At 31.3% G+C, this 21139-nt stretch overlaps 1 protein-coding gene and 1 long non-coding RNA gene across 4 annotated transcripts; both read left to right on the top strand.

Moving 5' to 3' along the window:
• The first annotated feature begins 4542 nt into the window (after positions 1–4542).
• On the top strand, positions 4543–5948 carry LOC100814283 (uncharacterized). Of its 2 annotated transcripts, XR_005886710.1 has the most exons (4): positions 4543–4923; positions 5030–5160; positions 5351–5429; positions 5598–5948. It is a non-coding gene; the product is annotated as an uncharacterized lncRNA (long non-coding RNA). The 2 variants fall into 2 exon arrangements; XR_005886711.1 differs by having other exon boundaries at positions 4543–5160.
• A 2119-nt stretch (positions 5949–8067) lies between these two features.
• Positions 8068–18820, top strand: LOC100812676 (protein PSK SIMULATOR 1). Of its 2 annotated transcripts, none has more exons than XM_006589400.4 (13): positions 8068–8410; positions 8652–9172; positions 10529–10854; positions 10974–11066; positions 11201–11291; positions 12860–12953; positions 14565–14662; positions 15117–15186; positions 16168–16271; positions 16670–16786; positions 17527–17603; positions 17920–17964; positions 18044–18820. In XM_006589400.4, the coding sequence occupies exons 2-13, from the start codon at positions 8816–8818 to the stop codon at positions 18555–18557; spliced, it is 1986 nt and encodes a 661-aa protein (XP_006589463.1). In that variant the 5' UTR covers positions 8068–8410; positions 8652–8815; the 3' UTR covers positions 18558–18820. The 2 variants fall into 2 exon arrangements, with proteins under 2 accessions (XP_006589463.1, XP_014618812.1); XM_014763326.3 differs by having other exon boundaries at positions 8634–9172.
• Positions 18821–21139: the final 2319 nt, after the last annotated feature.

Here is a 21139-nt window from a genome sequence, read left to right as displayed (position 1 = left end):
TTTTTCATTTTCTAAACCCCTCCCCTCACCCTCCACGGCCCCACCTCCCTCTTTCATTTGGCATAACTAATTAGGATGCTTTTTTGGCAGAACTAATTTACAGCATATTTGGATTTATCTTATAAGCTTTTGAAAATATCTTATGAAAATATTTTATAACTTGTACAAAAATAATTTAATCATATTTTTATTTTGATTCTATAAATAACTTATACATAAATACCTATACGATAAATACTTGTTTAATAAACGCTTAGTTAAGATATTTACCCCAAAATGCACCTTGGAGTACTAGGTGTAGTTGTTAACTCTATGTACTAGGGGAACCTCGCCTGAGTTATCTCTATGAGTATTAGTTTTTTTTTAGTACTGTATTTTTTTTCTTCTCTCGCTCTCCATCTACCAAACAAAAACGAATGAATCATTTTTTATATTTTTTCTCTTAATATTTATTTTTCTCGTCTGGAAGTATATCCTTAATGATCAAACATGAATATCAAATTTCGTTACAGTTTATTATGGATTAAATATATTTTTAATCTTTAATATATATTTAAATTTTGTATTTATTTTTTTAATAAAAAAATTATTCTAATGTATTTTTATATTTGAAAAGTTTTGTTTTAGGTCTTTACTGTTAATTAAGTGATGATGTATCTGATAAATATTTGATAACATAATTTGTGATGGTTCAAAAATTGTCAGGATTTATTTCAAAATTAAAATTAAATTTTATGACAATTAATAATTGTCATAATCAATTAAAGTAAAAATAAATAAAATATTGAGGACCCTCTTTTGAAGTTATCGCACTAGCGCTTCACATACCTTTTTCTCCTTTAACCTTCATCTTTCAAAACAAATGTCGAATTAAAAAAAGGTTGTTGTTGCTAATTAATTAATTACTTAATTAACAAAGTTGCACTGCTTCTTGATCTCACCATTAGAGCCACAATGGTGTGTTGCATGTGGTGCCGTTGAGATGGTGCAAGCGGCGCAACAACATCAAGGTTGGGTATAGGTGGTGTCCGACAATGCTGGTAGGGGTCATGGCGACGTTGTTGATGGCGCAATCGGTGTGTGACAATGCTTGTAGGGGTCTACATGCGAGAAAAAGTGTTTGGTCGAGAAAAGTTGCGTGCAATCAGATTTGGAGGTGGAGGCAGCATGCAACGTTGGAGGAGGGTGGCAAGGTTGGTGTGTGACTAGATCTAGTGGTTAAGGAGTGGTGCAGTGGTGCAACGGCGGTGGTGGTCGTTGATGGTGATGGTGTCAGCATGGATGTTGGTTGGTAGTATTGTTTGATGATGAATAGTGGAGGTAGTGGTGTTTGAAAATTGTAATTTCAAAATGAATTGATTTTGATGGGTTTTAGTTACCATAAATTGTAATTTTAATTTCAAAAGAATATTCACTGTTTTAAAATTATAACAAATCGTATTTTTTAAAAGTTAACTGCCATATCATCAATCAACGGAAAAATCTTAATGACAGGGGTAATAAACAAGACCTTTCATATGTCAAAGAGTAAAAATGAAAAAAAAAATTGAAAATCAAACACAAAATTTAAATATATATTAAGAATAAAAAAATATTTAAGCCTTTTATTATATATGGACTCAAATGCAAGAAGCTTCATGATTAAACTCAGTGATTAACACATGGAAAGCAGAAGCATCTTGATTAGGCCCAGCGATTAACACATGGAAAGCCCAAAGGTGATATATTAATTAATTTGATTTAAATACATCGACATGTAAAGATTTTCTTACAACTGTTATCTAATTATACTAATATTATTTATTTTCTAACAACTAGTTTCTGAGTATTCATTGCAAGTGCATATTTTGAACTCGAGAGTTGAGACCTATTCATTAGATTGTATAGAAATTTAAAACAACTTAAAAAATTATAATTATAGTAATTTTTAATTGACTAATGGTAGTGGTTATGCATATAAAAATTAAAGTCTTACTGAAGTAATAAACGATGGCTGTTAGCACATGGGAAGGCAACATCTTGAACTGAGAATACAAGTACATTGTTCAACTCATGAATTGAGGAACCTCGTCTCTCTGCAATGGTCACCAATACAACAACAGCTTCATCCTCTATATTTTCTCTCCATAAATTGAATTTCTGGCTCGATGATCTTTCCCCAATTTCCTTGACTGCGGATCAGGTGAAACACTGCAGAGAAGCTCTTACCTTAATGAAGGACAAGCTCCATCACACTCCTGAGGGCATTACCAATTCAAACTCTTAGATGTTCAACTTTCCCCTAACTTATCATTATCATCACACATCATTCTTTAACTTATCCTAATTTGTATTTGGATATAAAAACAAATTATATTAAAAGAGAAATATTTACTTTTTTATATTACGATTTCCCACGAAAATTAATTATTATTTTTAGTTGGAACAATTTTATATTCATATCATATTTAGAAAAAAAATGTTTTATGTTTTTTTGTTTTCACTTTTCAGGCTAACAGGCCAGTAACCGAAATTGATACCCAAAAAATATGCGCTGTAGCTCTTGATCCTGTCAATGTCAGGAAAAATCGACACGACGTTTATCAAGGTAAATTTCCCACTTACCAATCAATATACACAAAACTTGTATTTGTGCATACAATAATTTGTAAAAAAATTATGCAATGGAAAGAAAAATAATTAAGAAGAGAAAAACGAAATAATTCTCCTAGTTTTTTAGTATGATAAATATTAAATACTAGGTTTTATATTTTTATAACATTAAATATATTATGTATTAGTGGTATATTTTATTTAATACTTTCTTCTAAAATATTGTAGGAATGTCGTCACTTCATGGAAAAATGAAATTTAGCATTAATGTTTGTTTCAGTTGACAAGAACAGGATTATTCTGAAGTCAACACAGGGTTATATCAACGCAAGCCCTATCTCGGTATGCTACATCTTAATTTTGTGGTCTTTATGAAGTAGATTTTGATTGGGTCTTGAATTTACTTCCCTGAAAATATATCAAAGTTTATTGCTACACAATTGGTCCACTTGAAGAAACTTATGCTTACTCATGACGGGGTACTTCCCACTTCCTTGCTTACTCATTTTTCATTCTTCTTCGTGTAATACTTTATGTCATTACTTTTTAATTTCCCTACTCTTTTTTAAAAGATTGAGTTGTGCGGAGATTATTTTCAAACGAACGATGGAAATGGAAGTAGAGATGTTGGTGAAAATATCTCTATTATCGGGAAAGGGGTGAAAACTACAGAGACTTCACTGCTGGTATTGAGCCATTTCAAGGTCAACCATAATATGGATAAAATATGTTTTGGTACTTTCGGTTAGACTTCAATTTAATTTTGATTAATTTGATCTCTCAACTTCAAAGAAGAAATAGTGGTTTTTCTTCCTACTGACGGAAAAAATTATGTGATGAAAGACGAAAATCACATGATTAACCAATTTAATCAAAGTTATAATACAAAATTAATATTATTTTTTTTTTATCAAAACTACAAAAATTAAAAATATATTTTATACTGAAATAATTTTTTCGACCAGTTAATTAGTTTATATGGAAGTAGGTGAGACTTGGGGAGGAGCCATATTTCAATCTCCTCCTCCATGCAAGTGCTGAAGAGACTTTTCTTTGATCGTAATATTTGGAAGTTAAATATATATATATATATATATTAAGTACATCAAATATGTGACATGATTAATAAATAATTTTATATGTTAAACATATTCATAAAAAATGGTTTAAGTAGATTTCAATATCTTATAAAGATTAGTCCAAAAAATAGATGTATTTATTCAATAATATTAAATAATTCAAATATATAAAAATCGGTATAATTTTTAAATTATTTGATATATCATCAATTAAAAGTCAAAACTTTATTTTAACATTTAGTAAACTTTTCAAAATATAAATAAACATTAACCATAAAATTATATACATTTGAGTTTTTAATTTATTTTAAATTATACATAAATAGTCATCAAGATGATGTATATGATTCAAGGTCATTTCAATAGTGAGTGAGATTTAAAAAAAATATTTAAAATTAATTAGAGAATTATATATAATCTTTTTGTCAACATACGTGAGTGAGTGACATTTTAGCTTAATTTATAAAAATTAATAATATGTTTTTTTATTAATAAACTTAAAACTTAAATTTTAACAACTTTATCCTTGAACCGATCTTGATATGATTCAATAGTTAGATTTATAAATTTCACATTTTATAAAAGTTATTAAAAAGAATAAGTGTAAAAAAAATCTTACTCATGACATAAGTTAATCCTTCTCCTACGTAAGGAGAGACATCAAGCTACACTACACTTTACAAGAATAATCTTAAGCCAAATTACTCTCTTTAATAACTTTTGTACATATACATTTTATTAATCTAACCATCATTGAATATATTGATTTTATCTCACCTATTATACATATCAGATAAATAAGACATTTATAGATATATATTCTTATAGTTGATATTTACTTATATTTTTAAAAATTATAGTATATATTGTATTTAATTTTTAAAGAAGTGTCAAATAATTTCAATTTTTTTTCAAATTTGTAGATTTGATCTACCTAATTAGTATTTTAGTTTATAACATATTGGTGTGAATTACTCATGGACCCTGCCTAATTCCATAAAGCCATGCATTCTGAATGCCCATCAATGATTACAATTCTTCAAATGAAAAGCCATAACTGTCCCGAATGATAGCTTCCGGTTAACTTTAATCTTTGGTTGCATGTACAAGATACGCCATTATCTGTTTTGCATATTCATCATACTACATGGCCTGACCATGGAGTTCCCAATTATACATATGCTGTTCGTGAAATTTTTAAAAGATTATATCATTTAGAACCAAACCTTGGCCCCATAGTGGTGCACTGCAGGTTCATTTCGTTCATGCTTTTGTTTATTTGCCTTATGCATGGCAATGATGACTATTGTTAAGTCACATGCATATTTGATATATTTCTGAGACAAACTCGGTTTCAGTGCCGATATTGGTAGAACTGGAACATATTGCACAAATTCACAACACAATTCAGAGAATACTTGCTGGTGATATCTCTGCTGTAAATATTGCTGACACAGTCACTACGTTCAGGACCCAGCGTCTTAGAATGGTCAGATACATGATTTGCTAATTTAATATTTAATGAGTTAATGAAGAATGTTTACATAAAAACAGGACAATGTTCATCCCCTCCTTTTGATTCTTCATTTATGAAAATCTGTTAGATGTAGTAATCTGTCCCTTTTCTTCTATATACTTTCTATTTGAACTTCTTGGTGACTCATTCTGCAATTTATCAGGCTCAGTACAATTTCTGCTATATAGCTATCATAGAAGAACTGGATGACCTTCTATCTCAACAGTAACATGAATAGAAGGGTACGTACTTCGGTTCCCTTTGTAGTTTTGCAAATATTATAAACCGTTCAGCTCCTGAAATCCTTTTATACAGGATTTGATTTGTATGTGAGTTTTCCTTATTATTTAATTCTATTATATATCCTTGTTAAAGTGATTCTTTTGCTGTCTTGTATGATGTAAATCCAGTGTTGGAGAACCAAAGGATTTTAAGCTTCTTGCCTCGTTTTGAAGTCAAATTTCAATCTCCCATGTTCTATTTGGGTCCAACAATGCCTATCTCTCCCGGCAGTTGAGTCTGAAGCATTAGCTTTCAGGATATTTTGTGAATTTTGAACTCTGTTATTTTCAAACTTTCATGTATGTTAGAAAAAGCCTTAGTGCTTCAGTTTGTATGTTGCTAAATAATTGGTCAGCAAACCGAAGTTCTCTGGAGATATTATTGAGTTATTTTCTGTGATGTTCTATTTTAAGAACGGAAATTTCAGGTAGTTTTGTTATTGTTTTCCAGTTATATTCCAGCTCTATATAAAAGTAGTAACTTTCTTCTACTATGTGTGCTTGCTATTATAAACTTTATTCTTCTATCTCTCTACCTTCAATGTACTTTTTTGCCTTGTTCTTTCCATATAACAACAATGTATAATTGCAAACTGGGCTAAAAGCTAACAAATACAAGTATTCTTGTCATTATACTACTAGAATTCTGTTGATAGAACATAAGGGCTTAATGGCTGCAATATTTAAAGTCTATTGTCCTCATCTTACCATTTTACTGCTTCCTACCCTCTCTTCTTTTGCTTTCTGCAAGGTTTTATCAAACATTATGTGATTTTGATTGGAACATCAAGGTATTGGAGTTTTCACAACTGCAACGCACCTGTAATTGCAGCTATTACCGCAATTTCCTACATTATCAAGGATTGTGGCAAAACTGCAATTTAAAAGCTTGGCTGTCAATAATCAAATAAAGATAGGCTTTAGTGCATAGAGCTAATAACAGCATATCCTTCTAAAGTTGAATATACACAGTTTTTGATGTTGAAGATGTGATACATGATGACCATAAGATGGTCATTTGTAATAACTAGGCTAGATTTCCATCCGGGGATGATTACGTAGGTGAAAGGTAATCAATCAGTCCTAGTTTGCATTTCATACAAATTGACCAACCTCTATAGGTTGACAATTTTGGTAATATGATTTGAGGGATTTCCTAGTGAGGTTCATATAGTAGTTTTTTAACAATTTAAATAACCACCAAACCATTTTGGAAAACCATTTTTTTAAAGAAAAAATGACCATTTTTTTAAAACTTTGCTAGAAGCTAATAAAAAGTAATTATTCTTGCCAAATAAGTCACTAATAACAAGTTCAGACAAGTTCTGAAAACTTCTAAATGAGTGATAATGATCTACTTGTTGGGTGTGTCTGTCAATGGCTAGATATGGACAAAAAAATGTATAAACAAATATTAGCATCCATCAGTTTAGACTAAAGATGCTATGCAAACCCAGCTTACCTTAACAAAGAAAAATCTGAAACGATTTGAGATTGAACAAACTGACAAGGGCAACTTCACATGGGGGATGGATCATCTCAGATAATACTCCATGTTCAAGGCAAATAATTGACAAATAGTTTTCTCTTTCCTTTTTTGATTTGTTTTTTCATCAATCCATAAGAAATTTCCTTGAAATTTCATGAAGTTGTATCAGAACAATTGTTCTTTAGTACGTTGGAATACTAGTTAAAGTGCTCTAAGAGAAAACATAACGTGCTTTAACAAAACTGAAAGTTTAACCGTGCTTTAACAACACAATTGTTCCACTGAAAAAACAAAAAAAAAAGTGTTCAACACAATTACGCCAACACAATTACGCATAGTAGATTTTAATTGACGTGGATTCATTGTTTCACAAGGAGGGACCATACACGAACCAGGTCCTATTTCAAATTTGCGTGTTTTGGACATACATCTTAACAGCTGAGTAACATGTAGAATTGTAGGTCCGTGTTGATTTTTACTATATATATCTTTTAAAAGTTATATTAACAATAATTTTTAATTGATTATAATATAATTTACTTTACATGTGCATGATTATTAAACTTTGGAATTATTCAAAAACATTTTACTATTTGAACATATTTTTCAAGAAAAATATGAATAATTTATTAAATATAGTCCTATATCACTTCATCACCTCAAAATTACAATTTACAAGCCAATAAGATTAACATTGAACATGTTATTTTTAAGATTTAGATTTAAATAAGATTAACATCGAACATGTTTTCTTTTAAGATTTAGATTTATATTTGTGGCACGTGTCACATAATTTGATTTTGCAAGTGGACAATGTTATCTTTTCCGAATGTTCTACTCAAATAAAAAAAGCAAATACTAATTAATTTTTTAAGACATTATTCATTATTTGAGGAATTAAGAAAAATTATATAACCATGATTTTTTTTTTATAATGGTCTCCACACTAATTTCTTGACCATATAACCTAACCTAAGACACTTGTTAAAAAATTTCACCAACGACAATAAATTGTTTTTATTACAAAGGTGATTGTTGTCATTAGGAGAGGAAGTAGTGAAAAAGACGAAGCCAACCCCATCCATCCATGGATGCGTTTTCATTGGTAGTTGGGAGAAGAACGTTTTCACCACGGTCAAAAGTCAAACACAACACAAAGTTTTGATGCGTTTTGACTATCGCTGAAAATGGAACAACACACAAGAGTGGAGAGAGAAAGAAAAGAAAGAAAGAGAGAGAAGAAGAATTGCTGATTTTATTCACTGATTCCTCTGTGAACTTTTGTGTTGCGTGTGGCAGCAGCTCCTGTTCCACTTCCGAGTGTCAAAGAGAACACTCACTGAACTTCTCTCCGATACCCATTTCCATCTTTTCTCTTTGCACCCCTTTTGCTTCTTTTTTTTCCCCTTCTCAGAATGGTACTCATGCAACTTCTCACAGATCTCTGATTCTGGTACCTCTCTACCCTATCAATTACCTCTTTTGGATCCACTACTCTATCGAGTTTCCGTAGAATAGCTTTGATTCATTGGGTGGGGGGTTCTTTTTTTTTTTTTTTTTTTTTAGAAAAACCCCATTTAGTTAATTAGGTCTCTCTAATTTTCCACTGGATGTTTTTTTTTTTTTTTTGTGTATTTCAGATTTTATAGATTTTTAATATATTTTTTTTAATTAAGATTTGGTGACTTGAACAGAGTTGATGGAGTGGAGCTGTAAGGGTGATCAAAATTGGTATGATCAAAATCTGTGTCTTGACTACACCATTCCTGTGAATTGAGGTTTTCTTGTAGGGTGTGTTGTATGGACATTGTGTACAGAGAGTAATAAACTATATAAGTCACAAGCAATTGGACATAATATGGGTGGTATTTGCTCGAGGTCATGGAAAGCGACTGTGGATGGTGTAGCTGTAGATAATGCACTTAGTGGAAGCTCGAGGCATGCTAATGGTCATGTTAATAATGAACCTGGAATGGCTTATCAGCCTATTGTACTTCCCAGAAGTGTAGATAGCAATTCAATTGTGCTTCCTGATGAAGATGATGATGATGTTGATGATGATGACGACTTGGATAAGCATCAACGAGAATCGTTTTCGTTTACCAGAAGGGAAAATGTTTTTAATGGATCGGGTATGGATGATATCAATGATGGGATTCCTCGCCTGCCCAGGGCTTTATCACATAAATCTAGGTCCAAGCAAGCTGTTGTTAAGTTGAGTTACCTTTCTCCTGTTTGATCTTTCTATTTCTTGTGTGTTTGGATTAGAATGTCTGAAATTTCTAAAAGCTTATAATCAATATGCTGCAATGATGCTTCTGGCTGAATAGCTGATTTTGTGTAAATATTAAGGGAAACCAAGCAGTTTTATTAATAGAAAATTAATTTACTAGAGAGAAAAGAGGGAAGGCACAGTTGGGGAGATTGGGGGAGGAGAGGACAAGATACTATTCAAAAAAGGAAAGCATATTACAGGATAATAATCTAGAATGCAACAAAACTGACTGCGGATTAGAAATGGAAACTCTCTTGAAAAAGCCAAGGGTAAAGCACCTTAGTGAAGCCATAAACAAAAGCTCAAAGCATATTTATTTGCATAGGGATACCCTTAAAAATGTACGTACTTCACTCTGGGAAAGATCAACGTTCATATCCTCCTTTGAATCTCATCGCAATTCCTTGGCAATGTGTCCTAGTTGTCAAAGCAAATACCCTAATTCTTTAGGTGCACTAGGCACTCATGCATTATGCATAGGATTCTCTAATATTGCATACAACCTATACGCCTCAATTTCTAAAGCCTATTTAAAGCATGACATTTTTTCATATCTCTATCTCATAATGTCTATTTAACCCTAAGCTAGCTACTATTGGTTGGTTTCCACCTTACCAAAGGCATTAAGCATAGAAAAATAAAATTGACAATTATGTATACGGAGAAATTATATAGTGGACTGATAACCACAGTATATTTCCCTTCAGGATACCAATAGGCAGATAGATGTGTTAATTAAGGGGACTGAGAATGGTTGAGTATTTTGCAATATAATACTACTATTAGGACAGGTTATATCCTTTTTTCTCTGTACAGATTCATTCCTTTATGTTCTTTTATTAGTTAGGAAAGAATTCTTCCTGTAATACAGCTTTACTATAGGAAAGTATTAGTTTAATTCTTTCCCTTCTTTTTACCATAATAATCTATATTGTGTGGTTATTTGTCTAGATAAGTTGTGGTCTTTGTCTCTATGTCAGTCAACTGTTCAATAAAAATGGTTAGAGTTTCTACCAAAAGATATATATGATTTAATTGAGAAAGGCTTACATATGTTGTGTTTTTAATTATATAAATTAGATTCCTTTTTTTTAATGAGATAATACCTCACATGGTGCCAAGCATTGGTCTTATAGAATAACTTGTTCTTGATGTTATGGATTGGATTAGATCTCTATTCTTTACACTTCCCTTTTCCTCTCCCTTCCCTATTTCCAGTTCTTTAAGGCTTCCCATGTAACAAAAAAAAAAAAGCGATTAGATTGGCTTTTTGTCTTATCTTTTGGTGTATTACAGGTATCAGAGGTGAGTTCACTTTTGGGCCGAGCTGGTACAGCTGGGCTTGGCAAGGCAGTAGAAGTTTTGGACACACTAGGCAGTAGTATGACAAATTTAAATCTCAGTAATGGTTTTACATCAGGTGTGACAACAAAAGGAAATAAAATTTCCATTTTGGCCTTCGAAGTTGCAAACACAATTGTTAAGGGCGCCAATTTGATGCAATCTCTTTCGAAAGAGAACATCAGACATTTAAAAGAGGTGGTTCTACCATCTGAAGGAGTGCAAATTTTGATATCCAGAGATATGGATGAACTCCTAAGAATTGCTGCAGCAGACAAGAGGTAGGTTATCATGGATATTTTCATGATCAACTTAGTAGCATTCTCCCTTTGATTTGGAGTTTATTTTCTTCAGCTACTACTGTGCTTAAAGTTTTCACTATCTTGTACTGTTTTGACAGAGAAGAATTGAAAATATTTTCTGGTGAAGTTGTGCGTTTTGGAAATCGTTGTAAAGATCCTCAATGGCACAACCTGGATCGCTATTTTGAGAAGTAATTGTAGTTGAATTGATTTAATCTTGTATTTTTTAGAACTAGTCTAGATCAGTTGATCTTTCCTTATATTTTTTCTTGTAACATCTAACATTGTGTTAGTTATGGTTTTCTTTGTCTTTGTTGATGTTTAGGTTAGGTTCAGAGCTTACACCACAAAAACAATTGAAAGAGGAGGCAGAGATGGTGATGCAACAACTAATGACCTTTGTTCAATATACAGCTGTGAGTATGCCTGTTAAAAGGAACAGTGCATATGCCTGTCATCTTCCTGAAATTTGTATGCTGAACTCATGACACTGTCTTTGTCATTGAAGCGTGTATTTGAGTATTATACTACGGAATGTGTTACAGTTTGAACAGAACTGAGGGGAAATTGTGTTCTGGTTTAGTTTGAAATTCTTTGATCACCCTCATTTCCTATATTGGAAATATCACTATTCACTACAAACAAAACAACAATCATATGAAGAAAATAAAGCTGTCTCAATTGCTCGGTAATCAAATGAGATTTAGTCGAATTCACTTGTGTTTTATGCTGCTGACATGTTGTGTTAATTTAAGGTAATTTGTTTAAAAGATTCACTAATTCATTGTCACACTTGATCTTTAATTGGATATAAAATTTACATTTCAGAGATTGTTAATTTTCTGTCTAGTATATTTCCATTTTATAGCTGAATGTTTATTCTTAGTGTCCTTGCTATTGTATTTGTTTAAGTTACTGAACAGTCTGTTACCTGATGCTCAATAAGAAATTATGTGCATAAACTTTATAATATTTGCATATTGAGATTGAGAGATAGTTAGATGGACTTTTTTCCTGTTCTTTCTGGGTTTTAAATTCTTAAAATTTACAGATTTCTTTTCTCTATGAAATGACAACTTTTTTTCATCTGTCATGTTATGCATCTTAAGAAACCTATCAACATTTTTTTAAGACTCGTGTTGAATTTAAGTCAAGCTTGATATCCAAATTGATATTCCAATGTGTAAACGTTCTTCTTTTTTTATGAGAAAAAGGGAGTTTGATATCAAAAGTTAATCATGAACCAGATATGGACAATTGAGTTATGCAGTGGTCAAGTATTTTGATATAAATATTATGTTTTTGTATAAGTAAAAAGTGTCTGCATTGTCTTATTTATAGGTAGCTCAGTTTTGGGATTAGGATTAAGTTTTTATATTACTCTTTTGTGGGATAAGAAATTATCCTTTCAAATCCAAGCTTTTGGCAATTTTTTCCAAGTATATGCCTCAAGCTACACAGATGTGGCATTTATGAGCTTTCTATTTAAATTTTCAACTTTGAACTCAACAAACACAAGCAACATCTGCGCTATTCATTGGATATCAATTATTCATTTGTGGTGAAATAGCTTGTCAGTTTAATATTTTTCAATTACTTACATGCTTTTTTCGATTATATATATATTTTTAGTTATGTGCATGTGAAGCATTGGAGTCAATAGTAACAGCATGCAAGCTTCTGGAATATGATTTTGAATTTTATTATAATCTCTTGATAAGAAAAGAAATTCATAAGACCAAGAGAAAAAATTATGAAGAGTTAGGATTCATTAACTTAAGAACAAAACAGAAAACAACAAAGAAAATAAATATTTTTTTTATAAATTGAAAAATGAAGCATGATCTGATTCTAACTCATCTGCCTTTATTCTCTGTAATAAGAGCAAAACTAGACATCCTGATGGAAAGTTGATTCTTATTTCTTCATGTTGAACAGCTGATTTTGTTAAGTCTTAATTTAGTATACTTTTTCCTGAGTGCAGGAATTATATCATGAATTGCATGCCTTAGATAGATTTGATCAAGATTATCGGCGCAAGTTTCAAGAAGAGGACAATTCAAATGCCACACAAAGAGGTATAAAAATGAATATTATTTCTGATAATTGAAACTGTACAACATCCCTCCCCCATACCTTCGCATAGCGAAGAGCCTCTGGGCAATGGGGTACGAAGTTTTTTTAATTGAAACTGTACAATAAGGGTTACAATATGTACAGACTTGATAATAAATGATATTCTAGAATTATGGGCATCTCTGGCCCGATTACTACAAATAACGAAAATCAGTCTGAATTATATATAATGATGAAACAAATCTAATTAAATCTGTAAAAACAATAACAAAAGGAAATAATAATAATATACGAGTTACATCAAATCCCATGTTCTTGTATTGTGTATTTGAAAACTTATTCTGTTTACAGTCAATGTCTTATTTATGGTAGTTTTGACCAAAAATGTGTTGATCCATCCTCTAGTGGCATTCTTTGCATGTATTCAAACTACCTTAACCAATTTTCTGTCATTTTATCCTCTATAGGTGTTTAAAATCTAAACATATTCATTTCTGTTGCTCTCAGTCTCTCACTTTTTTCTCTTGATATCCCTTTGAAGCCTAACATTCACTACCATATAACAATATGATGAAACTTTCATTTGTATCTTGTGTGACATCTTCATTAATTTCCCTATCATTTGTAATTTTGACTCAGATACTTTAACTACCTAGTTTGTATCTTGTGTGTGACATCTTCATTAATTTCCCTATAGTTTGTAATATTGACTCAGATGCTTTAACTTAAACCTGTGATATGAAATTTATCTTCAATTCAGATTCCTCTTGTTTCTTGTTAAAGTTGCACTGCATATACTCTGCCTTACTCCTACTCAAGTGAAAACCCTTTGATTCCAATGTGTCTCCAAAGTTCAAGTTTGTAGTAAACATCTTCCCTTGATTGTTCAATTAAATGTATCATCAGCAAGAAACATGTATCTAGGGATAACTTTTTGTATATTCCTGGTAAGAACATCCAATACTAGGTCAAACAAGTAAGGACTCAAGCCTGAACTCTAATGTAAACCTATCCTTATAGAAAAGTCCTTAGTCTTGCCTCCAGAAGTTTTCACACTAGTAATTATACATGTCTTGTGTAACTCGGATATACCAAAGAAAAATCACAAAAGAACTATTTTTCAATAATAATAATAATAAGGATAATGAAGAACTGTAGAAATTATGAGCATTCTACGCCAAACTTCACACTCACACCAACTCTGACTTTTATACTGCTTGCTCCCTCCAAACCCTATAAACTCTACAGTTCAATAAGTACCCAGAACAAGCCCTTTGGTTTAGAGGGATAGACAATTAATTGATCAACTGTTGAAGAATTAGCAGGATATTTTCCTCATATTGTATAATTTTTTGTTTTTCAAAGTGAACAACAAATTTGGAACACACGGTGTAATTAGTTTTAGACTGTTATACAATTAATCAGTTTTCTATTTACCATTATCAGTTCAATACGTTGCATGCCCTATCTCTGGGATATTAATCTTTGTCCAGATGCCCAAAAATCTGACCAAGTATTTTCAATTTAGGAAAAGAATGTTATAACTATTTTAGTCTTTGTTATCACAATGAGTATTCATATACTTAGGTGATCAATGTTTATAAAATGTGTAGGAGACAGCCTTGCAATTTTAAGAGCAGAATTGAAGAGTCAAAAGAAGCATGTAAGAAATTTGAAGAAAAAATCACTATGGTCCAAGATTTTGGAAGAGGTAAGAACAGTGTTGCTTCTATAGATTTTTATGAGTGGATGCATGAATGTGATTATTGTAATAGAAGTTGAAGTTAAATATAGGATTTTATTTGTTTTTAGTTTTGTCTATGGTCCAAGATTTTGGAAGAGGTAAGAACAGTGTTGCTTCTATAGATTTTTATGAGTGGATGCATGAATGTGATTATTGTAATAGAAGTTGAAGTTAAATATAGGATTTTATTTGTTTTTAGTTTTGTACTGTTGATTTGACATCCGAAAAGTGTTACTTCTGAAATCCTTGAATGATTTTATCATCTTATTTTGTTGATTCAGTTTAACTACTTTCCTTTCCCCAAGTTGTGCTTTCCCTCTTTTTTCCCCTAATAATTTTGTTTTTTGAATTCTTTTTAGCCTCCTTTTCTTGAGTGTTTTTCTTATCATACAAGTATAACATCTGATTGTTGTATCTGCAGGTGATGGAAAAGCTTGTAGACATCGTCCATTTTCTATACTTGGAGATACATGAAGCATTTGGTAGTTCTGGTATGCTTTCTAGAATTGCCAGGATTATTAATTATGTTTAGCTAAGGGTGTAATATAATTTATTTTTTGTTCTGAGTATGGATAATGAGTTAGGGTGGACATATGTAGTTATTTCCCAGGCTTGTCTTTGTCAAACTTGCTGGCATCTATTTATAGAAATAGTATTTGATTTAAGCTTAATTGCACTTTTTACTCTCAATTTTTTTATTTTTGGCGACTTTTACCCCTAAAAAATTAATTTGGCGCATTTTACCCCCTTGCTCTTAAGAAGCTTGTGAACTTTACCTTCCATCATTGTCCATTAATTGACTAATGGAAAGCTGACATGACATGCTCTCCAAATTGCACGTTTTACTTTTTAGCGAATTTTACCCTAACTTTTTATTTTTGGGCAAATTTTGCCCCAACTTTTGCACTTATGAGCATGTCATGTCAGCTCTCCATTAGTCAATTAGTGAACAAACAGTGAAAGGTGAAATTTGCAAGTTTTTAAAAGTTGTGGATAAAATGTGCCAAATTAATTTATTGGGGCAAAAACTGGCTAAAAATTAAAAAGTTGAGGGTAAAAAATGCAATTAAGCCTTTCATTTATTGATGGAAGAAACTCTTTGCTATCATTATGACATACAGTTATGGATTTGGTATTCAGCAAAGGGCAATAGGGTTCATTCATTCGTATAGTTATGATTGCAAAGTATTTGTACTTTCAATTGTTTGATACTTTGATATGAAGTTGTGTCCATAAATTTGATTAAATATGAATTGCTTCTCATAATTTTATTTTTAACTTATCCTATGTTATTTGTAAATGAATTTTCTGATCTGTTCACCTTGTCCTGGTCTATTTTGTACTTTAGTCCCCCACAGTTTAATTGCTGCTCCTTTCTTTTTACCGACAAAATGTAGACCATCCTTTGCTGTTGTTAAGATACCAGGTAAATAAAACATGTCATTTATACTTCTTCCTCTACAACCTTGCAGATACTGATAAGCAAGCGAAAGATTCTCAAGGCAACCATAAGAAGTTGGGATCTGCTGGTCTTGCTTTGCATTATGCGAACATTATCACTCAAATTGATACTCTCGTGAGTTTAGGATTTTACTTAAATTACATAATCTCTATTATTTGTTACTGTCTTAGAAGTTCATATTATCTTTTAGTCTCTGTTGGTTGTGTGACTTTGTTAATAACAAAAATTGGAGAAGGGAAAAAAAAGGGTAGTAAGCACATTTACACAAACAAGCTTAATAGTGTGTGTGGTGTTTGGAAAAAAGATCACCTCAAACTCAGGTTCCTAGTCATGGTAATGCTGGGGATATGGTGGTATCATTGGTTCTTTCAACTTGTTTTTTACATTATTTTCTTGAAATGAAACGGTTCTCTCGTTTTCTCTTCTCTCTTCTGCCTCATATTTGTCATGATCATCTGGTCCTAATGATAGCAAGACTACTTAGACCCGAGTTGACATTTTAATTTAACCAGGTGTCTCGATCAAGTTCTGTGCCTCCTAATACAAGGGATGCTTTATATCAAGGGCTTCCACCTAATGTAAAATCAGCATTGCGCTCGAGGTTACAGTCATTTCAGGTTAAAGAAGAGGTGCATATTCCACCATTTCCATCATACATTTTATTAGCTGCTTATCCATGCCATAAATACTTGAGTAGATTAATATGTCTCCCTTGAATTTTTCGTTTAGCAAGATTAAATCTAAATGGAATTTTTATCTTTTCAAGATCGCACTTTCTTCCAAGTAAGATCATGAATAGTATAAAGATTATAAAATGCACCACCGTTTTCTCGCATATGTACTCCAGACTTCCAGTTAATAGATTTGAATTTATAAATCCACTTTCCCCTTTTATGCTAGTCATATGCATAAAGGAATTTAATTGACTTAAACAAGGGGAAAAACTAGACACTGTATGGCAATGTTTTCATGTTATATATAATGCAAACTTACATGCTTGTCTAAACTTTTGATACTATAAGAAATTATTATTTATTAAATTAATATATTGCCTTTATGATATTCTCCATATAATAATTTGCTTCGAAAAAATTTTCCTTTACACTTAATTTTTCCTTTTTAAAATTTAATGTTTTCCTCAGAATTTTCAGTTTTCTTGTCTGTACAAATTATTTAGAACCCATACAGTGGTTTTATTTTAAATTCATTAAATGCTTGTTAATGACTTGCTCGGTTCCATCTTTTAATGATTTTTATTGATCTTCTTTCAGCCAAAGGAGTTCTACTAATAAGCTTATACTACATTTCCAATATTGATTTTGACCAAAATTTTAAATCTAAATCTGAAATGAATGAAACATTTTTGCAGCTTACCGTGCCACAAATCAAAGCTGAAATGGAGAAAATATTGCAATGGCTTGTTCCTATTGCCGCCAATACAACAAAGTATATTTGCTAACCCCTTACTCAGCAATTCCTAGATTTCCTAGTATTGCATTTGGTACAACAAATTTGTTTAAATTTGCTTTTCATTATGGTCAATAAGCAGCATTACTCATCATTCTATTCATAAAGAATAATTCAGGTTGCTTTGTCTAAAGACACCATTTCACATTTAGAGTTGCTTTAGCCTTGTTACCTATTACTCTATTAGGCATTAGCTTCGATATGTTCTTTTCTATTATTCAATTACCATTAACCTCTACATGTTCTTCTCTCAAAGCTCAATTTAACCATATCTTTTTCACTTGGATTAATTTAGAGCTCATCATGGCTTTGGATGGGTTGGAGAATGGGCTAATACAGGGTGAGAGAACAGAATACTAGATTTACTTGCTCTATGTTTGTACGTTCTACCGGTTTTTTTCTAATATAAGTTTGTATAGGTCTGAGTTCAACCGAAAACCTGCCGGCCAGACCGACTTGTTGAAAATTGAAACACTACACCATGCTGACAAAGACAAAACAGAAGCTTATATACTTGAACTGGTCATTTGGCTTCATCATCTAGTGAGCCAAGTAAGAGTTGGTAATGGAGGAATAAGGTCCCCAGTCAAATCGCCCATCCGTTCTCCTACCCAAAAGACAGGGCAGTTATTTACACAGAAAGCCTGCTCTTCCCCCATGTTAACGGTTGAAGATCAACAAATGCTTCGCGACGTCAGCAAGAGGAAACTAACACCTGGCATTAGCAAGAGCCAAGAATTTGACACTGCCAAGACCAGGTTGAGTAAACACCATAGGCTAAGCAAGAGTAGTAGTCATTCCCCAATCAGTGAAAGTAAAAATGATATATTCTCTACAAGGAGGTTACCTTCTGTTCCTGTCATCGACTTTGATATCGATCGGATGAAGGCCTTGGATGTCATTGATAGGGTGGATACCATTGGAAGTTCATAGTTGTGTGGCATACCTTGATCTTCAAGCCAAGGGGGAATGCTAGAATTAAATGAATCTGTTACCTCCTTCTTCAACTTGGGTGCTCCCCCTATGTTTCTTGTGAGCCGTGAGAAATGTTTGTTGATTTCCTAGGCAAAGAGTGATGTGAGCCATAGTCTTTTTGAGATTGTTGTAGATGATTATGGGACGGGGACAAAGGGGGCCACCGTTTTCCTGAGATGTATATGTACAGGTTACATCATCATATAATAATTGTTCGTCTATATGTTTTTTCTCTTCTCTCAATCTTGTTGTGTGTGTGTATATATATATATATATATATGAAACAATTTACATAACAAACTGTCCTTAGAGTATAGAGAAGGTAATGAGTAATGACTTTTTTTGTAAAGCAGATGAGGAGGAAAAGAGCTTTATAAGCAAAAAAATGTATTTGTAAAGAACATGTTATTTACAGATAGCGTGATAGATGTTTCTTACATCAACAGTACTGAAAGAAAATAAATTTAATTTTTTTTATCTAATCGAATATTCTTACGTACTTTTTATTTTTTATAGAGTTGTTTTTTCTTTTAATTGTAAATTAATAAGCTCAAGTCGAGTAAACTTATTAAAAAAATAGTGTTGAAGTTTGGTTTATTTGTTTAAATGAATCAAATTTAAAGCTTGATTTTTACTAGTTAGAAAATTATGAAGTTTGAATTTAGTTTATTAGTTCGTTTATCTTTTAATTATTTTTTATTTATCAAATATATTTTTGAAATGCTTTAAGTATATTAATAGGATTTTCTATTCTAGGATGAGATAAAAGTAGGGAGAGAAAGAGAAAAAAATGATATTTAAATAAAAAAGTTTATATAGTTGTCAAGTAAGTTCTTTATTTATATTGTTTTATGTTTTTTTAATTGATTGATAATCATTTTAGGATTTATTAAAACTATATATTAATCACTTAATGTAATTATGTGTCTATTTTTTGTGCAATATATACTTATATTTTAAAATATTTATATATAAAATATCAGGATAGTTCATGTACGACAATAACAAACTAAATATTGTTTTAACTGACCATCCTTAATTATTAACATATGTTTTGTGATTTGCATGTTTTGAATGAATCCATTGCGGGTCATAGTCATGCATTTAGACTCCAATTTAAGCCACAAGTTATAGCTAATTTTCATCAAAACACTCCTTTATAAGAGCATGGTATACACATATATCTAGTTACTTCATATTGCAACCGTATAAAACTTTTAACTATATAGAATCCCTAACCAAGTGATGATGCATATATATGGAGTAGACGTAAATGCCTTGGAACTACTTACTTTCACAGAAATTAAAGAGCATTGAATTAAGTTCACATGGAAGGCATCCAATCTAACAATGCTCTGCGCCCACGGCTGAGAACCTGATGCCAAAGAAACTAATAATGCCCAGAGAGACCAATTCAGTCATGGTTGCGAAGGGTGAGATTCTTGTGTCCAAACTCAAAATTGCGTGCACTTAATTATATACACATGAAAGTCTTATATATATTACACTTACATTGTTAGATGCTACGATTTCATCATCTCAGCCATATAGTATATATTGGAATGTTTTATTCTAATAATTAATGTGGATTAAATTAAGTCAGTTTTACCCGACAACTAAATAAGATGGTATGAATTTAAATGAGTAGATATCAATGTTGACTTATTATGAAATAATGAGAATCTTATTAGGTTAATACGTTATGGTCTCCAATATATTGAGACATCACACATAGTCTTTCTTCCTTTCATCTAAAGAGTTACAAATGTCTCATTGAGGAATAAAAAGACTCTAGTTGAGAAAGAACAATAATGTCATTGTTCATGATCGTAATGAATAGTCACTAAGATCTTACAACAAATGTCAAAGAACGCTTAGATCAAAAATCAATTACAAAATCTAGGTATTTTATCTAATCTTTAATAATCAAACATGATGTAGATCCTAGAGCTTTTGATAAATTGTCCTAAATTATAAACATGTGAATTTTTAGCTTTCACATGAAGAATAAAGATTAAAAATATTCCAACTAATGGTATTAGAGTAGGTCTTCATTGTTTGATTGTTAGGATTCAAGGTTTTCTATATAAAGCATTATCTGTTATTCAAAATCCTTGGATGTCATTGTCTTGATGTTATGTATATGGCAAAAAAAAAAAAATTGATGAATTTGTGTCTTGTGCTTCCTTGATACATGAATAGATGATGTTATAATAAATTTGATATAGTCTGATAACATTATTTATGGATGTGATATTTATTTGTCATAATTTAAGTATAAATCAATGATAGCCTTAAATATAATTTAAGGATATTATATTTACTTGCTATCATTAATATTTTTATATTTATTGCTATCACGATTGGATGCAAATTTAGTAGTTATGGATTCTCCCCATTTATTTGTATTATTTTTTTAAATTAAATTGATCGACACTAGCTAAAATAATTTACATTGTGAAAATTGATTTGATTAAAATTACATAGATATTTATAAGAGATTATTTATACGAATTGTGTTTGGCCTAAAGGAAAATACA

This window comes from Glycine max, chromosome 10 (assembly GCF_000004515.6).
Source record: "Glycine max cultivar Williams 82 chromosome 10, Glycine_max_v4.0, whole genome shotgun sequence".
In the NCBI taxonomy this organism is placed as follows: Eukaryota; Viridiplantae; Streptophyta; class Magnoliopsida; order Fabales; family Fabaceae; genus Glycine; species Glycine max.
Note: the sequence above shows the minus strand (reverse complement) of the source record. Positions and strands in the feature narration are given on the sequence as shown.